At 47.6% G+C, this 20,024-nt stretch overlaps 1 protein-coding gene across 1 annotated transcript in view; it reads right to left on the bottom strand.

The window, feature by feature from the left end:
* ARL2BP (ADP ribosylation factor like GTPase 2 binding protein) overlaps positions 1-20,024 on the bottom strand; it is a 332,657-nt gene that overhangs the window by 256,049 nt on the left and 56,584 nt on the right. Inside the window, exon 4 of the mRNA XM_030203732.1 lies at positions 12,618-12,724. Coding sequence (XP_030059592.1) covers positions 12,618-12,724 — 107 coding nt within the window. The remainder of the gene's footprint in view (positions 1-12,617; positions 12,725-20,024) is intronic.

Genomic DNA, 20,024 nt, shown 5'->3' with positions numbered 1-20,024 from the left:
GTGAATCTTCAGTGGCACTATCCAGATACTATCAGGGTAGTCCAGGGTAGGGTTACCATACATTGAGTTTATCTTGTTGGGCAGACTGGATGGACCGTTCAGGTCTTTATCTGCCATCATTTACTATGTTACTATGTCCTCCTTTTCAAGGGACTGTCAGGGGTATGGGCAGTTTTTTCCAGCCTGCCTGTTTGGTTTGAGTTTCTGGGTGGCCGGGCTGGCTGGTGGGCCTCAGAGTGCCCTTCCCAAAATGTACCTCACTGCATCTCAAATAAAGATATAGTGGAATTAGAAAAGATACAGAGAAGGGCGACGAGAATGATAAAGGGGATGGGATGACTTCCCTATGAGGAGGGGCTGAAGCGTCCAGGGCTCTTCAGCTTGGAGAAAGGACGATTGAGGGGAGATATAATAGAAGTCTATAAAATAATGAGCGGAACGGGTAGATGTGAATCGTTTGTTTACTCTTTCCAAAAATATACTAGGACTACTGGGCATGCGATGAGCCTACAAATTTAATGTGAATCGTAGAAAAACTTTCTTCACTCAACGTTGCCAGAGAATGTGGAAGGGACGGTTGGCTTAGTGGGGTTTAAAAAAGGTCTGGACGGCTTCCTAAAGGAAAAGTCCATAGACCATTATTAAATTGACTTGGGGAAAATCCACTGCTTATTTCTGGGATAAGCAGCATAAAATGCACTGAACTTTTTCGGGATCTTGCCAGGTATTTGTGACCTAGATTGGCCACTGTTGGAGACAGGATGTTGGGCTTGATGGACCTTTGGTCTGTCCCAGTGAGGCAATACTTATTTGTTTAGCCCATTTGCTTTTTCTTCATCACTTTCCACATAGCGGTTTGCAGCATCTTTCAGTCTCACAATTCCATTTTTAGACTTCTTCCTTTCACCAATATACCTGAAGAAATTTTTGTCGCCCCCCCTCCTTACATTTCTAGCCATTTGTTCTTCCGCTTGCACTTTCGTCAGACGTATCTCTCTCTTGGCATCTTTCAGTTTCATCCGGTGTTCCTCTTCTTGAGTTTTTCTATATTTCATGAACACCAACTCTTTAGTCTTTATTTTCTCAGCCACTTACTTGGAGAACTACACCGATTTCCTTTTTCTCTTGCTTTTATTTACTCTCCTCACATAAAGGTTTGTAGCCATATTTATAGCATCTTTCAGCCTGGACCACTGCCTTCCACTTCTTGTATGTCCTCGCAGCCCATCAGCTCCTTCCCTCATTTTACTGAAGTCAGCATGTTTGAAATCCAGGACTTTTGAGTGGCTGCCCTCCTTCAGCTGTTATATCAAACTGTTTGATGGTCACTACTGCCCAGGTAGGCACCCACTCAGACATCTGACACACTTTTCCCATTTGTGAGTACCAGATCCAGCGTTGCTCCCTCCCTCGTGGGTTCCATCACCATTTGTCTGAGCAGAGCACTTTGAAAAGCATCCGCGATCTCTCTACTTCTTTCCAATTCCGCAGATGGAACTTTCCAATCTGCATCCGGCAGATTGAAATCTCCCAGCAACAGCAAATCTCTTTTCTTTCCCAACTTTTGGATATCTGTAACAAGATCTTTATCTAGTTCCTTCGATTGTGTCGGAGGTCTGTAGACAACACCCATATGGAAAGAGGTTCCATCGTCTCTTTTTAAGGTGATCCATATCACTTCTTCCTTTCCCCAGGCCCCTGTCATCTCAGTTGCTGCGATATCATTTCTCACATTCAGAGCTACTCCTCCACCTTTATGACCATCTTTATCCATCCTAAATAGATTATAGCCTGGTATGTTAGCATCCCATTCATGGGAATCATTGAGCCATGTCTCCGTGACTGCAAAAATGTTGAAGTCTGCCTCTAACATCAGGGCTTGCAGATCATGAACTTTGTTGCTTAGACTGTAATTATTTGTGGTCATCACTTTCCATCTACATTTCAGTGACATTTTTGTCTTATGTTTAGTTTTTTGTTTAATCTCAATTCCTGCTGTGTTGATAAGAAGTGATTTGCTAACATTGTTGCTTTCATTTATACTGTCACATCTTGGTTTTAGCTTTAGCTGGAAGTGACCACTTGAAGTGACCTGCCTCCATATGTCACCACCTTCTACTTTAAATGCCTAGAAACATATTGTCTAAATTTCTCCCAAGGGATTTTTTTTTCCTGCCACAGTGAGATGCAGCCCATCATTACACTATAGTCTTTTGTTATTCCACGTATTGCCCCATCCTCCTATGTACCTAAAACCTTCTTGGTGACACCAGGCTTTTGAGTCAGCTATTGCCATTTTCAGTACTTCACAATCTTTTCTCTCCCTTTCCAAAGGTAGGTAGTACTTCAGAAAAAGCTAATGTATGTACCAAAGGTTTTAACCCATCCCTCAGCTCCTGAAAAGCTCTCTGTGCTGAAAGTGGGTATTACTGGACAGGTCATTTGTTCCCAGGTGGATAACAGCATCAGTGTTTGACTCCTTAGTTTATTCTCTGATTATATTCATTATGTGCTTGGTACCCCTGGTAGCTGAGGAGCCTGGAAGGCATTTCACTTTGCATGGCCCCTTGAACTGTGTTTCAAAGTTAATGCCTCTGATAATGGAATCCCCTAGTATCAACAGTTTCCTGGTATGAGTTTCAATATTAGTGCTTTGGGGATGTCTTTTCTCTTTGGGCACCTTCATTGCTTTTTATTCTGCCTCAGTTCCATTTTCAAGGTCATTACAGTGCTGCAATGGAGCAAAAGAATTCTGCAGGGGCAACACTTGTGAGGGCGGATGTTGTAGGCTACATGTCGTAGTCTGCCTGAACCTACTGTGAATCATCTATTTTTAGGTGGTTTTATCCTTTGAGGCTAGTGGTGAGAAGTGGGAAAATTAGGTTCTTACCGTGATAATTTTCTTTCCTTTAGTCATAGCAGATGCAGCCATTACAGATGGGTTGTGTCCATCAACCAGCAGAGGGAGATAGAGAGCACACTTTTTTCAGTGCCTCATACCAGCTTGCTCCTCTGCCTCTCTTCAGTATTTGAAGCTTCCAAAGCAGTATGGCAAACCGCAATGGGAATAACATAAGCTTTCCTCACAGCGAACGATGGCCCTACAACAAAGGGCATTAACTCAGAATGGAGGGAATGAAACATCCTCCCGGAGGGCATAAACTCATCCTCCACTGAGACATAACTGGAGGGAATAAACTCATCCTCCCGGAGGGAATAAACTCATCCTCCAAAACATGAAACTGGAGGGAATTAAGTCATCCTCCTTTAATTGAACAAAAATCCTGAACACTGTTTTCCGACTTTCTCCCAAGGACGGAATCACCAGGAAACACGAACAGAACCTGAAATAGATTTACAGCAGATAGCATCAGACAGGGAGGGATCATGGCTGCATCTGCTATGACTAAAGGAAAGAAAATTATCACGGTAAGAACCTAATTTTCCCTTCCTTGTCATCAAGCAGATGCAGCCATTACAGATGGGATGTATCAAAGCAATCCCTAGATAGGGTGGGAACAAGCCACACCACGCGCCAGCACTTGCACTCCAAAATGTGCGTCCCTCCTGGCAGCCACATCCAGCCTGTAATGTCGGGCAAAAGAGAGCTTAGAAGCCCATGTCGCTGCACTACAAATCTCTTGAAGAGAGAGTGCTCCAGTTTCATCCCAAGAAGAGGAAATTCCCCTAGTGGAATGCGCCTTAAAGGCATCAGGCAGAGGCCGGCCGGCAAGCAAATAAGCTGAAAAGATAGATTCTTTAAGCCAGCGGGCAATTGTGGCTTTAGACGCTGGAGACCCTCTGCAAGGACCTGATAGCAAAACAAACAGATGATCAGAGGTCCTGAAAGAGTTAGTAACTCGCAGATAATGCAGCAGAGTCCTGCGCACGTCCAACAGGTGCAATTGCCCAAAAGATTTTGGAAACTCCTCCTCGACAAAGGAGGGCAAGAAAATAGGTTGGTTTAGGTGAAACGCTGAAATCACCTTAGGCAAGAAGGAAGGCACGGTCCGAACCGTGACCCCGGACTCTGAAAACTGCAGAAAAGGGTCTCTACAGGACAGCGCCTGGAGCTCTGACACCCGTCTCGCCGAAGTAATGGCCACTAACAAGACGGCCTTCAATGTCAAATCTTTCTCTGAAGCACGCCGAAGCGGTTCAAAGGGAGCACCCTGAAGGGCCTTCAGCACTAGCCCCAGGTTCCAAGCTGGACAAGGTGCACGCACGGGAGGACGGAGCCGAAGCACCCCTCTAAGAAACTGTGCCACATCCGGATGAGCAGCTAAAGACACGCCTTCGACCTTGCCACGCAGGGAGGCCAATGCTGCCACTTGCACCCGCAGGGAATTATAGGCCAAGCCTTTTTGTACACCATCCTGCAAAAAGTCCAGAATCGGCGAGACAGGAGCCCGCAGGGGTGTGATCTCTCTGGAAGCACACCAGACTTCAAACTGGCGCCAAATCCTGGCATAAGCCACGGAAGTGGAATGCTTGCAGGCTTGCAGGAGAGTGGTAATTACTTTATTGGAATAGCCTCTGCCTCTCAATTGCGCCCTCTCAATCGCCAGGCCATAAGACCAAATCGGCCGGCGTCCTCCATGGTCACCGGACCCTATGACAACAGGTTGGGAATCAGAGGTAACTGAAGGGGATCCTCTATGAGCATCTGTCGGAGGTCCGCATACCAAGGCCTCCTGGGCCAATCCGGGGCGACGAGAACCACTTCTCCTGGATGCAGCCGAATCCGCAGGAGCACTCGCCCTATCAAGGGCCACGGAGGGAACACATACTGTAGGCCCGGAGGCCAGGGTTGAGCCAAGGCATCCAACCCGCCGCACGAGGATCTCTCCGTCTGCTGAAGAAGCATGGGACTTTGGCATTGGAGCTTGTCGCCATTAGATCCATCACGGGCTTGCCCCACTTGGCACATATCTGCAGGAACACATCGTCTGCAAGTTCCCACTCCGCTGGATCGATCTGATGCCTGCTTAGATAATCGGCTTGCACGTTGCTCTGACCTGCAATGTGAGCTGCCGACAGAAACTGTAGATGCAGCTCGGCCCAGTGGCAAATTTGTTCGGCCTGCGCGGCTAGAGCTCTGCACTGAGTGCCGCCTTGTCGATTTATGTAGGCCACTGCTGTCGTGTTGTCCGACATCACTCTGACAGCCAATCCTTCCAGGGTCACTTGAAAGGCCAGAAGCGCCTGAAACACCGCTTTCAACTCTAGGCGGTTGATGGACCACTCCGACTCCTCGGGTGTCCATAGACCCTGGGCATGCTTCCCCTGGCAATGTGCGCCCCAGCCTTTCAGACTGGCATCTGTCACCACTAGGCACCAATCGGGGAGTGCCAGCGGCATTCCTCGCCGCAGCATGCTGTCTGAGAGCCACCACTCCATGCTGAGTCGGGCCGCAGGGAGCCAAGAGAGTCTGCATTGGTAATCCTGAGATACTGGAGACCATGTTTGGAGTACAGCATACTGTAGAGGTCTCAGGTGCGCTCTCGCCCAGGGCACCAGTTCCATGGTGGCCGTCATCGATCCAAGCAGCTGGACAATGTCCCAAGCTCGCGGGCGGGGCATCCTCAGGAGCAGACGGACCTGATTCTGAAGCTTGCACCGCCTTTGCTCGGGTCGGTACACATACCACGAGGCTGTGTTGAACCTGGCCCCCAAATATTCTAGAGACTGCGAGGGGGTCAGGTGACTTTTGGCCAAATTGACGACCCAGCCCAGAGATTGAAGTACTGAGACCACTCTGGCTGTTACATGCTGACTCTCTGCAGCAGAGTTTGCTCGAATGAGCCAGTCGTCCAGGTACGGGTGAACCCGAATACCCTCTCGCCTTAGAAAGGCAGCTACTACCACCATAACCTTCGAAAAGGTGTGGGGAGCTGTGGCGAGGCCAAAAGGCAAGGCCAGGAACTGGAAATGCTTTCCCATCACCGCAAACCTCAGAAACTTCTGGTGCGGGGGCCAAATTGGAATGTGCAAGTAAGCTTCTTTCAGGTCCAGAGACGTGAGAAACTCTCCTGGCTGTACCGCCGCAATGACGGAGCGCAGGGTTTCCATGTGAAAATGCCGCACTCTCAGGGACTTGTTTAATTCTTTTAAGTCCAGAATAGGGCGAAAAGACCCTCCTTTTCGCGGCACCACAAAGTAGATGGAGTAGCGGCCACAGCCGTGTTCGGCGGGAGGTACCGGGGACACGGCCCCTATCTGAATCAGACCTTGTAAAGTCTCCTCTACCGCCGCCCGTTTGGCGGCAGAACCGCATCGGGACTCCACAAACACGTCTCTTACAGGGGCATCAAATTCTATTCTGTAACCGTCTCTGATCAGGTCCAAGACCCACTGATCTGAGGAAATGTTGGCCCACTCCTCGGCAAAGAGGGAAAGACGTCCTCCGATGACAGGACTCGAGGAGAGGGCCGGCGCACCATCATTGAGAGGGTCGCCCCTGAACTCCAGGCCTTGAGCCAGTGGCTGTGGAACGTTTGTCCGAGCGAAAGGAGTTCCTCTGCTGAAAACGGGCACGAGAAGTGAACCCAGCAGAACGCCCCGGGCGGTACCTTCCAGCTTCACGGAAGCGAGGTCTGTAAGAGGAGTGGACCGCCGCACCCTTAGAGGAAGGCTGAGGCCTATCTTCAGGCAAGCGCTGGGGTTTAGCCTCACCCAGACCCTTCACAATTTTCTCCAACTGCTCACCAAACAGGAGAAGGCCTTGAAACGGCAACTTCACCAACCTTTGCTTAGAGGCCATGTCTGCCGCCCAATGCCGTAGCCAAAGAAGATGGCGAGCCGCCACTGCTATTGCCATGTGTTTAGCCGAAGCTCTGACAATATCATAAAGGGCGTCAGCAAGAAAGGACAAGGCCGACTCCATCCGCGGAGCCACATCTGAAAAGGGCTCCGCTCCATCACCGGGCTGTTCCACTGCCTGTTGCAACCAAGCCAGGCAGGGCTCTAGCAGCATAACAACTGCATGCAGACGCCCGAATAGTGAGACCTGCAATTTCAAATGACCGTTTAAGTGCTGATTTCAGTCTACAGTCTTGAATATCCTTCAGGGCAACACCTCCTTCAACCGGGAGGGTAGTTCTCTTCGTCACAGCTGTGACTAGGGCATCCACTTAGGCATAGCAAAGCGAGCCATATGCTCCTCACTCAAGAGGGTATAATTGCCCCATAGCCCTGGAAATTTTCAAAGGTCCCTCGGGGTCAGCCCATTGAGCCGAAATAAGCTGTTGGATGGATTCATACAAAGGAAAGGCTCGAGCAGGCTTTTTGGTACTAGCCATCCTAGGATTCACAGAGGAGGCTGTGCCACTGGCAGGGTCCTCAATAGAGAGAGCCTGCAGGGCATCAGAAATAAGCGCTGGCAGCTCATCACGGTGGAAAATCCTCACCGCGGAGGGATCGTCCAGATCCTGAGTCACTTCTGCACCAGACTCTGGCTCCTCAGACCATAAAGGCCTGCCAGAGTCCTCCGAATCCTCGCAGCCCGCCACGAGGGGGGGGGGGAGGTGCAGCACTCTCTGAAGGGGAATGAGCCCTTCTGCGCTTCATATTCTGCCAATTATCAGGGAACAACGCCTCAGAGGGCACACCCAGGCTAGAATCCACCAGGGGGGGGCATTAGAAGAGGCCCGTGCCGGGCTTTTTTGGGAGAGCTCTTTTAAGCATGTATGCTTTATGCATTAATAAGACAAAATCAGGGGAGAAACACTCACCCTGGGCACCCGGATCTCTGCCGGGGCTAGTAGCTCCCATATCAGCCTCACTCCGAGGCCTCCCCCCCGGGCTCAGGACTCTCCGTGTCAGCAGAGGTCGCGCCATGTGGTAAATTCAAAATGGCGCCCGCTGCCAGCTCAGAGCGCGAAGAATCGTCGCTCGCCATGCTCGGGCCGGCTCTAACGTCTGTACAGCACGATTTACAGAGCCCCGCTGCTGATATGCGCTTGCCACACTTGGAACAGCACTTTACTGTCTCCGCAGCCATCGCCGAAAACGGCGGTAAAATTCAAAATGGTGGTTCATGCCAAAATCGCCCCGATCGCGGGCCCACCCCGGAGGAGTCAGAAAACACTCTTACCTCACTAGACCGAGTATCACAGCCCCGGTCCCACAGAAAAAGGCAAGGAAAAACCTCTGTTCCAGCGTCTAAGCGCCAAAGCGCGACACAACTTTTTTTTTTTTTTAACGCTGTGAGGAAAGCAGAGGTAAATAGAACTCCGGAGGCTCAGGTGAGCGGGAAAGGCAGGGAAAGGGCGAACCTATGTGCCTGCATCCACTGTTGGTGGGGAAGGACAGGGAAAGCTAAGCAATGTGTCCACATCCACGGAGGTATGGGTAAGGCAGGGAAAGGGTGAACCTATGTGCCTTTAAAGTGAAGCTGCTATAGCCTCCAACACCCCTGCTAACAACTGGCAAAAAGCACAGGAGCAACCTCCAGGCAGATTTAGATGGAGCTCGAAGAAGCTGCAGCCACTCTGCTAGGGGAGATAGAGAATACTGAAGAGAGGCAGTGGAGCAAGCTGGTATGAGGCACTGAAAAAAGTGTGCTCTCTATCTCCCTCTGCTGGTTGATGGACACAACCCATCTGTAATGGCTGCATCTGCTTGATGACAAGGAATGGTATGATTCTGTGCAGTGATAGAAGCTGCTGTAAGTGCATCCAGTTCCTGCTTTAGTTTGCTGAGCTCCTGTTTTAAACTAGCAAGCTCAAAACAGATAGGACAAGACTTAAGTCTCCAGATGGCCTGCCTTGGAACTAAACCACCACAGTTACTACAGAGAATAAAAGCAATCTTGATTGGTTGGAATGGATATGTACAGGTGTACTAGGATAGGGTTAACAGTTTGCAAGATTGCCTGTGTATGACTGAGAAGTTAATGATTTTTGGTTTGTCTATATATGATTGGAAAACCCTGGGGGGGGGGGGGGGCCTATAAGTCACTGTGAATCAGCAAAGTGCTGTATCAAAATAAGTTCTTTAGGTGTGGCAAGCAATGATACAGTCTGAAAAAACAAATTCAGTTTGATTCCGCAATTAAATTCAGCTAGAATATAAAAGTTTCCTTTAGTAAATCAAAAATTTCCCAATATTAATTGCAGTTTCATCAATGTAAAATGCAAATTTAAAACCAGTTGGGAGACTAAGGCTGTTTTTTTTTTTTGCCTAGGACTGGCAGAACCTCTCCACAAAGTTAGAAAGCTACAGCAAGAGCTCGCAGGGTGTAGGACAAGAACCAGTTAGGAAAACCTATCCTCTCTACTATCAGAGTAAGTCAAGAAGGGAAAGAGAGGTTTTTTTTTTGTTGTTGTTTTTGACTTTTTGGGGGGCGGGGTTAGAAGACAGAGAAGTACACCAGAATACAGATTCACAGGACAAATTAATTAAGCAATAAGCAATAAATTCAAGAGAATACATATAGCAGGTAGCTAAACCTGTAGCCAGAAAGTTGAGACATTAGAATAAAATAATCAGAAGTCACTTAGCAGTATTTGGTTCAGGTCCAGCACATGGAAAATTACAAAGTGGTCTGTGTTTTCCTATTCGGAGCCCAACCCCTCTCCTGCTTACATTTAAATTGCCAATATATTTCTACTTTATGAATGTAGCTGTACAGCTTTACAATAACAATTTCAGGTTGCAATTCTCTATTAGCTTTCTAGCCAATGCGGTGGGAATGTTTTAAGTGTGTGTGTGTGTGTGGGGGGGGGGGGGGGGGGGGGGGGGAAGTCGGAAATTCAGACTCAAGCCAGCATTCAAGTTCAGCTAGTAACTGAGAGTATGGGATAGTCTCAGGTATTCCAAGGAAGCATATGTTTCTCCTTCGAGACCTATCAGTATGAATTTGTACTTGTGCTTTCAGGATCTCCATTTCTGTGCTTACTGTGCACGAATTGTCTTTCACCATCGAGATGCTCTACTGAAGCTCAGACATCTGATGTGTCTCTGTAACTATGTTTTCAAGGTGAAAGATTTGATTCGACTTGCTCTACACAAAGGCCCAATGCTTGGACTACAACGTTTATTTATTGCATTTGTATCCCACATTTTCCCACCTATTTGCAGGCTCAATATGGCTTACATAATACCGTGATGGTGATCGCCAATTCCGGTATGAGAAATATTGTTAAGTCTGCCAAAGCTGCCTCTGTAAATTGGGATATGGCCCTGGGGATAGGCTCCACCATCTTGTCTTCCAAGCTGCTTCATGCAGTCACGGTCTTTTTTCAGATTTTGTGGAGATAGCCCCATCAGATCTTGATAAAAATTTGTTTATATACCCTGCCGGGCTATCAGATGAAAATCTACCCTAATACAAGGCAAAAATAAAATGCGATGGGGTGAGATGGAGTTGGAGCCCTGGAGCAGGTCATACTCATGTCTTTCCACACTCACAGCATCATGTGACCCCTCAGGAATAAATACTCTAAAATTTTGTGTGTGAAAATGTTTGTAAAATTCAACCCCCACCAAAAAACTCTTCCCTTTCCCATAATCTGCAGTGGTCCCATGTTTCTTCCCTGCCCCACAATCCATGTGCAGTTATTTCCCCTCTTCCCTGCCCCATAATCCATGTGCAGTTACTTCCCCTCTCTTCTTCCCTGCCCCACAAACTATGTGCAGTTAGTTCCCCTGTCTCCTCCCTGCCCCACAAACTATGTGCAGTTAGTTCCCCTCTCCCTTCTGTGTAGTCCAGTCTCTTGTCCCTGGGGAGGGAAAAACACTTCAGCCCTAGTGGCTGGAGTAAAAGAGACAATCAGACTTAGGTTTGGCGCAACCAGTAAAAAATCTTTATTGGTATTTCACTAAGCCAATACAAAATAATTGTTCTCTATGGAGCAGGTTGTCACCCAGAAAAGCCAGATGTAAAGACTGAATAACAAAATCTGCTCAGTACAACTTTCTCAGTTTTCGTTTATATACTGTTATAAGTTTCATTTCTCCTAAATCATGTGATTTCTCCTAAACTAACTTGTGTTCATATATGGATTTTTCTGTTTCCTTCCATTACACATATACGGTTATATTCAGTCATTTTTTATACGTATACAAAAGTGGCAATTTCCTCTATTCCATCATCCTATCCTGCTTGTGTTCACATGCACACTTTGTGGCCATTGGCTAATTCCTTATCAGTAACAATTATCCCAGCATGCAAAACCAGCAAACAAGCAAGTAGTATGAAACATCTGGAGGCTCATTTCAAAGCACTTAGCCTCCCAAAGTTCCATAGAAACCTATGGAACTTAGCCTCCCAAAGTGCTTTGAAAATATGCCTCCTGGTGTCCTATTCTCTGAACATATATTTCCGGTGGAACATCATGGACTCTGCAGGGTCCTCAGTCTCTCATCACTATCAAGGTTATATCCATGTGTATCTGCCATATATGGGCCGCATAGCCTCAGTTCCTCCGAAGTGTCACATTGACATGTAACATGTACTTTTCCTTTACTGATCAAGCACTCTGCTTACATTCAGTTGCAGGAAGAATCTAAAATTATGCTGACGACAGCAAAGCTAGGAAATCTGAGGGCTAGCAGGGCCATCTTACAGGCCTAGTATGGGGAGGAATATACACTTCCATGCCCCACAAACCATGTGTAGTAGTTCCCCCCTCTCTCTTCCCTGCCCCTCTATCCACATACCACAATTCCTTTATCTCCCCTCATCCCAACATTGTCCCTTGTCTCTCTCTCTCTCCTGCACTCACCATAAACAAATTTCTCCTCTTCGTTCTGGTCCTGCGGAACTGAAGAAAAGCATCAGCCTGACTGCTATTCCTCTCCATCTCCCCTCCTTTCCCAATCACATTGCCCCTTGTCTCTCTCTCCCTCACTTACCTCAAGGAGATCTCCCCTCTTCGCTCCAGTCCCAAGGGAATAAAAAAAAAAGTGCCAGTCTCAGCCTACTACTGGCCAGTTAATTTCAGTGTGGAGGAGCCTTGGTGCCACATGTGCAGAGGCTCTGCTGGTCCCACTCCCACATACACAATGAGTAGGGAGCATATCAGAGGGGGCGGGACTAGCAAGGCCTTCGCACACGTAGCACCAAGGTTCCTCCACACTGAATTTAGTTTTCTTCAGTCTGCGAGATCGGAACAGAGAGAGAGTGGTCTCCTTGCAACGAGGGTGGGAGAGAGAGAAAGAGACAAGGGGAGATGGTAAGATCATGGGATGAAGAGATTGCAACTGGGCTGTGACCAGTACTTTTCTTCAGTCCCACAGGATAGGAACAGAAAGGGGAGATGATCTTGTGGGCCACATAAAACTCGTTGGCGGGCTGCATACAGCCCGAAGGGTAGGGGTTGCCCACTTCTGTACTACAGTAAAAGAAGGCAAACTAACATCCCTGTAAAATAAATGAACTAGAGCAGGGGTTCTCCACCCAGTCCTCAGGACACACCCAGCCAGTCTGGTTTATAGGGTAGCCACAATGAATATGCTTGAGATAGATGTGCAAACATTAACTCCACTGTATGCAAATTTCTCTCATGCATATTCATTGTGGATATCCTGAAAATCAGACCAGATGGGTGTATCCTGATGACTGGGTTGAGAACCCTTGAATTGGAGAAATAACTGATAGTCCTTTTACTTACATATTCATTAAAAATGGGAGTATAGATGAGTTTGTTTTCTTCTGTATCCTCAAACTCGAAGTAGTATTTGTCCATAAAATTTCTTTGTAACCGTTGGAATTCATCATCTATGGCATAATTAAGCAACATTAAGTAATTTATATTCAAGAGGTCTACTTTCAATGTCAAATGGATATAGTGTTCTAATGGATAACTGTGCTGTCATAGGGTATTAACCAGCTGTAAAGCAGGATCGCATTTTCTCTTTCATCCTTTAAGATGTTCCACAAGACTGATTTTTTTGTTTATTTTTTTCCTTCAGACACAATAAATTTCAATGGAAATTCAATTATTCTTTACCTACGGCCAAGTAAAAGACAGACTTTAGTATTTGGAGTTTATTCTCTCAAAGCAATGATGTACATTCCCTACACCCGGGAACTGCGCTCATCAGGTAAATCTCTCTTACTTGTACCCTTATCCTCCACTGCCAACTCCAGACTCTGTTCCTTTAACATTGCTGCCTGGAATAGACTTCCTGAGTCAGTTCGTCAAGATCCATTTTCTGCCCATATTCAAATCTAGGCTAAAAGCCCACATTTTTTTGAGGCTGCTTTTAACTTCTACTCTTATTCACCTGTTCAGTACAAATGTCTGTAAGTAATTCCCTTATTTGTCCTGTTTGCCTGACTTGATTAGATTGTAAGCTCCGTTGAACAGGGACTGTCTCTTACAAATTTAGTGTACAGTGCTGCATACGTCTAGTAGCGCTATAGAAATGATTAGTAATAGTAGTAAAACCCACTGACCTAGACCATGTAAAAAATACAGCATCGAACATGATGAAATTCCTCCTTGGATCCAATGAGAAATGAATGGTACATGACAACTGCACATACTAGTAATGAATAAGGCGATGTTCTGCAAAGCTGGTGAAAGCACACTTAGTGACCATAATCATTAAGGAGAAAAACAGAAGGATGGAAATGGCAATCATTAAAGTATGGAAAAATTAATTCTTACATGATAATTTTCTTTCCATTAGTCCCAACAGATCAATCCAGAGACTTGTGGGGTTGTGTCCCTCTACCAGCAGGTGGAGATAGAGAGAACCTCCGAGGTTAGCCATATGTGGACCTGTGCAGCCAGCTGAACCTCAGTATGCACGATACCAAAGAAGTGGAATGGAAACAATAGAAAACTCTCCTGACATTGTCACATCAATCTGCCCAACATACTTCCACAACTTCTATAACGAAGATACTTACCTGTAGCAGGTATTCTCCAAGGACAGCAGGCTGATTGTTCTCAAATGTGGGTCATCCTCCGCGGCGGCCCAGGAATTGGTAAACAAATTTTGCAAGCAAAATAAAAAGTCTTTCTGGAAAGTTCCGTCGCGCAGGCAGCGCGAACGACTTCCTGCCCGCCGCGCGAGCGTGCCTCTTTAGTTTAATCAAAAGGCATAAAAACATAAAACACGAACAACAATTCCATAGGGGAGGAGGGTGGGTTTGTGAGAACAATCAGCCTGCTGTCCTCGGAGAATACCTGCTAAAGGTAACATAGTAACATAGTAGATGACGGCAGAAAAAGACCTGCAAGGTCCATCCAGTCTGCCCAACAAGATAAACTCATATGTGTATACCTTACCTTGATTTGTACCTGCCTTTTTCAGGGCACAGACCGTACAAGTCTGCCCAGTAGTATTTCCTGCCTCCCAACCACCAGTCCCGCCTCCGGCACAAACTGTATAAGTCTGCCCTCCACTATCTTCGCCTCCCAACCACCAACCTCTCTTCCCCCACCTGCTCCGCCACCCAATTTTGGCTAAGCTTCTGAGGATCCATTCCTACTGACAGGATTCCTTTAAGGATATCCCACGCATGTTTGAATTCCGTTACCGTTTTCATCTCCACCACCTCCCGCGGGAGGGCATTCCAAGCATCCACCACCCTCTCCGTGAAAAAATACTTCCTGACATCTTTTTTGAGTCTGCCCCCCTTCAATCTCATTTCATGTCCTCTCGTTCTACCGCCTTCCCATCTCCGGAAAAGATTTTTTGCGGATTAATACCTTTCAAGTATTTGAACGTCTGTATCATATCACCCCTGTTCCTCCTTTCCTCCAGGGTATACATGTTCAGGTCAGCAAGTCTCTGCTCATACGTCTTGGACCGCAAATCCCATACCATTCTCGTAGCTTTTCTTTGCACCGCTTCCATTTTTTTAACATCCTTCGCAAGGTACGGCCTCCAAAACTGAACACAATACTCCAGGTGGGGCCTCACCAACGACTTGTACAAGGGCATCAACACTTCCTTTCTTCTGCTGATCATACCTCTCTCTATACAGCCTAGCAACCTTCTCGCTACGGCCACCGCCTTGTCACACTGTTTCGTCGCCTTCAGATCCTCGGATACTATCACCCCAAGATCCCTCTCCCCCTCAGTACCTATCAGACTCTCCCTGCCTAACACATAAGTCTCTCGTGGGTTTTTACTCCCTAAATGCATCACTTTGCATTTCTACGCATTGAATTTTAATTGCCAAACCTTAGACCATTCTTCTAGCTTCCTCAGATCCCTTTTCATGCTTTCCACTCCCTCCCGGGTGTCCACTCGGTTGCAAATCTTAGTATCATCTGCAAATAGGCAAACTTTACCTTCTAACCCTTCGGCAATGTCACTCACAAATATATTGAACAGAATCGGCCCCAGCACCGATCCCTGAGGCACTCCACTACTCACCTTTCCCTCCGAGCGAACTCCATTTACCACCACCCTCTGTCGTCTGTCCGTCAACCAGTTCCTAATCCAGTTCACCACTTCGGGACCTATCTTCAGCCCATCTAATTTATTTAAGAGCCTCCTATGGGGAACCGTGTCAAAAGCTTTGCTAAAATCTAAGTAGATTACGTCTATAGCACGTCGATGATTCAATTCTCCAGTTACCCAATCAAAGAATTCAATGAGATTCGTTTGGCACGATTTCCCTCTGGTAAAACCATGTTGTCTCGGATCTTGCAACTTATTGGCTTTCAGGAAATTCACTATCCTTTCCTTCAGCATCGCTTCCATTACTTTTCCAATAACCGAAGTGAGGCTTACCGACCTGTAGTTTCCAGCTTCTTCCCTATCACCACTTTTGTGAAGAGGGACCACCTCCGCCGTTCTCCAGTCCCTCAGAACCTCTCCCGTCTCCAAGGATTTATTAAACAAATCTTTAAGAGGACCCGCCAGAACCTCTCTGAGCTCCCTCAATATTCTGGGTGGATCCCGTCCAGTCCCATGGCTTTGTCCACCTTTAGCTTTCCAAGTTGTTGATACACACTCTCTTCCGTGAACGGTGCTATATCCATTCCATTCTCAGGTGTACTTTTGCCAGTCCCTCGCGGTCCTTCTCCAGGATTTTCTTCAGTGAAAACAAATTGGCTTTTTCTTCATCATTATCTACATAGCGGTTCGCTGTATCTTTTAGTCTCACAATTCCCTTTTTAGTCATTCTCCTTTCACTAATATACCTGAAGAAATTTTTGTCGCCCCTCCTTACATTTCTAGCCATTTGTTCTTCCGCTTGCGCCTTCGCCAGACGTACCTCTCTCTTGGCCTCTTTCAGTTTCATCCGGTATTCCTCCCCGTCTCTTCTTGAGATTTTCTATATTTCTGGAACGCTAACTCTGTAGCCTTTATTTTCTCAGCCACTTGCTTGGAGAACCATATCGGTTTCCTTTTTCTCTTGCTTTTATTTACTCTCCTTACATAAAGGTCTGTGGCCCTATTTATTACTTCTTTCAGCCTGGACCTCTGCCCTTCCACTTCATGTACGTCCTCCCAGCCCATCATCTCCTTCCTCAGGTATTCCCTCATTTTACTAAAGTCAGCACACTTGAAATCCAGGACTGAGTTTAGAGTGGCCGCCCTCCACTTCAGCTGTCATATCAACCCAAACCGTTTGATGGTCACTGATTCCCAGGTGTGCACCCACTCGGACATTTGACACACTATCCCCATTTGTGAGCACCAGATCCAGCATCGCTCCCTCCCTCGTGGGTTCCGTCACCATCTGTCTGAGCAGAGCACTTTGGAAAGCATCCACGATCTCTCTACTTCTTTCCGATTTGGCAGACGGAACCTTCCAATCTACATGCGGCCGACTTTAAGTGGGCCACTGACGCAGCCATGGCTCTAACTTTATGAGCCTTGTCAAGGCCCTCTAGAGTCAGCCCAGCTCGGGCATAAGTGAAGAAAATGCAATCTGCTAGCCAATGGGAGATTGTGCGTTTTCCGATGGAGACTCCCCTCCTGTTGGGATCGAAAGAAACAAACAACTGGGCGGACTGTCTGAAGGGCTGTGTCCACTCCATGTAACAGGCCAATGATCTCATGCAGTCCAAGGTATGTAAACTGCTTTCGCCAGGGCGGGTATGAGGACGGGGAAAGAATGCTGGCTAGACAATTGACTGGTTCAGATGGAACTCAGACACCACCTTCCGCAGGAACTTAGGGTGCATGCGGAGGACTACTCTATTATGATGGAACTTGATATACGGTTCATGCACCACAAAGGCCTGAAGCTCACTGACCCTACGAGCTGAAGTAACAGCCACCAAGAAAATGACCTTCCAGGTCAAGTACTTCAGATGGCAGGAATTCAGTGGTTCAAAAGGAGCTCTCATCAGCTGGGTGAGAACAACTTGAAATCCCATGATACTGGTGGAGGTTTGACCGGGGGGCTTTGACAAAAGCAAACCTCTCATGAAGCGAACAACTAAAGGCTGTCCAGAGATAGGCTTACCTTCTACACGGCGATAAGCAGCACTAATTGCACTAAGGTGAACTCTTATGGAGTTGGTCTTGAGACCAGACTCTGACAAGTGTAGAAGGTACTCAAGCAGGGTCTGTGTAGGACAAGAAAGAGGATCTAGGGCCTTGCTGTCACACCAGATGGCAAACCTCCTCCATTTAAAAGAATAACACCTCTTGGTGGAATGTTTCCTGGAAGCAAGCAAGACTCGAGAGACACCCTTGAAAGACCCAAGGAGGCAAATTCTAAGCTCTCAACATCCAGGCCGTGAGAGCCAGGGACTGGAGGCTGGGATGTAGAAGCGACCTCTCGTTCTGAGTGATGAGGGTTGGAAAACATTCCAATCTCCACGGTTCCTCGGAGGACAACTCCAGAAGAAGAGGGAACCAGATCTGATGCGGCCAGAAGGGAGCTATCAGAAACATGGTTCTGCAGTCTTGTTTGAGTTTCAGCAAAGTCTTCCCTACTAGAGGTATGGGAGGATAAGTATACAGAAGGCCTGTTCCCCAATGCAGGAGAAAGGCATCTGACGCTAGTCTGTTGTGGGCCTGAAGCCTGGAACAGAACTGAGGGACCTTGTGATTGATCTGAGTGGCAAAAAGATCCACCGTGGGGGGTGCCCCACGCTCAGAAGATCTTGCGGACTACGCCCATGTTCAGGGACCACTCGTGAGGTTGCATTATCCTGCTCAGTCTGTCAGCCAGACTGATGTTTACACCCACCAGATAAGTGGCTTGGAGAAACATGCCATGACGGCACACCCAAAGACATATCTGGATGGCTTCCTGACACCGAGGGCAAGATCCGGTGCCCCCCTACTTGTTGGTATAATACATGGCAACCTGATTGTCTGTCTGAATCAATATGATTTGGTTGGACAGCCGGTCTCTGAAAGCCTTTAGAGCGTTCCAGATTGCTCGCAATTCCAGGAGATTGATCTGAAGACCTTTTTCCTGAAAGGACCAAGCTCCTTGAGTATGAAGTCCATCTACATGAGCTCCAACTCCAGGAGGGATGCATCTGTCGTCAGCACTTTTAGCGGCTGAGGAATTTGGAATGGACGTCCCAAGGTCAAAATGGATTGAATCGTCAACCACTGCAAGGAATTTCGAAAGTCGGTGGACAGTTGGATCACATCCTCTAGACTTCCGGCAGCTTGATACCACTGGGAAGCTATGGTCCATTGAGCTGATCTCATGTGTAGGCGTGCCATGGGAGTCACATGAACCGTGGCGGCCACGTGCCCCAGAAGTCACAACATCTGCTGAGCCGTGATCTGTTGAGATGCTCAAACCATAGACACTAGGGACAGGAGGTTGTCTGCTCTTGCCTCGGGAAGATAAGCTTGAGCTGTCTTTGTGTTCAACAGTGCTCTAATGAACTCCAATTTTTAAATTGGGGTGAGATGGGACTTGGAATAAATGATTATGAACCCCAGTAGTTCTAGCACCTGAATAGTCATTCGCATGGACTGTAGAGGGCCCACCTCCAAGGTGCTCTTCACCAGCCAATCGTTGAGATAAGGGAACACATGCACTCCCAGTCTGCGTTGCGATGCTGCGACTACCACTAGGCACTGTGTGAACACTCTGAGCGCAGACGCCCGACCAAAGGGCAGTAAACAGTACTGAAAGTGCTGAGTTCCCAGCGAAAATCGAAGATACTTCCTGTGAGCATCGAAATGTGTGTGTAAGCATCCTTTAAGTCCAGAGAGCATAGCCAATCGTTCTCTTGAATCATGGGAAGAAGGGTGCCCAGGGAAACCATCCTGAACTTTTCTTGAACCATATATTTGTTCAGGCCCCTTAGGTCTAGGATGGGACGCATCCCCCGTTCTCTTTTGCACAAGGAAGTACCTGGAATAGAATCCCAGCCCTTCTTTCCCTGATGGAACGGGTTCCACCGCAAGGGCGGAGAATTCCTCTGCAAGTACCTGCCTGTGCTGGGAGCTGTAAGAATGAGCTCCTGGTGTGCAATTTGGAGGTTTGGATTCCAGATTGAGGGTGTATCCTAACTGGACTATTTGAAGAACCCACCAGTCGGAGGTTATGAGAGGCCACCTTCGGTGAAAAAACATCAACCTCCCCCCTACCGGTACGTCGTCCGGTATGGACACTTTTACAGAGGCTATGCTGAACTGGAGCCAGTCAAAAGCCCGTCCCTTGCTTTTGCTGGGGAGCAGAATGGGCCTTAGTCGCACGCTGTTGACGAGAACGAGCGCGCTGGGGCTGAGCCTGGGTAGGCTGCCGAGAAGCAGAAGTGTACCTACGCCTAGAATAGGTAAAGGGGGCACTCCTCCTCCCGCCAAAAAACCTCCTAGATGAGGAAGCAGTAGCAGAAGGCGCCCGGTGGGAGAGAGAATCCATAGCATCATTATGCTTCTTGATCTGATCAACTAGATCCTCTACTTTTTCTCCAAAAAGATTGTCCCCTCGGCAAGGAACATCCGCCATCTGCTGCTGACAGAATGATCCAGGTCAGAGACACGCAGCCATGAGAGTCTGCACATCACTATAACTTGACCAGTGATTCTGCATGTCACGTCAAAAGTGTCAAAAGTGCCCCTGGCCAGTAACTTGCGACACGCCTTCTGCTGCCTGACCACCTGGCGAAAAGGCTCGGCCA

This window comes from Microcaecilia unicolor, chromosome 5, assembly GCF_901765095.1.
Source record: "Microcaecilia unicolor chromosome 5, aMicUni1.1, whole genome shotgun sequence".
NCBI classification, from domain to species: Eukaryota; Metazoa; Chordata; class Amphibia; order Gymnophiona; family Siphonopidae; genus Microcaecilia; species Microcaecilia unicolor.
Note: the sequence above shows the minus strand (reverse complement) of the source record. Positions and strands in the feature narration are given on the sequence as shown.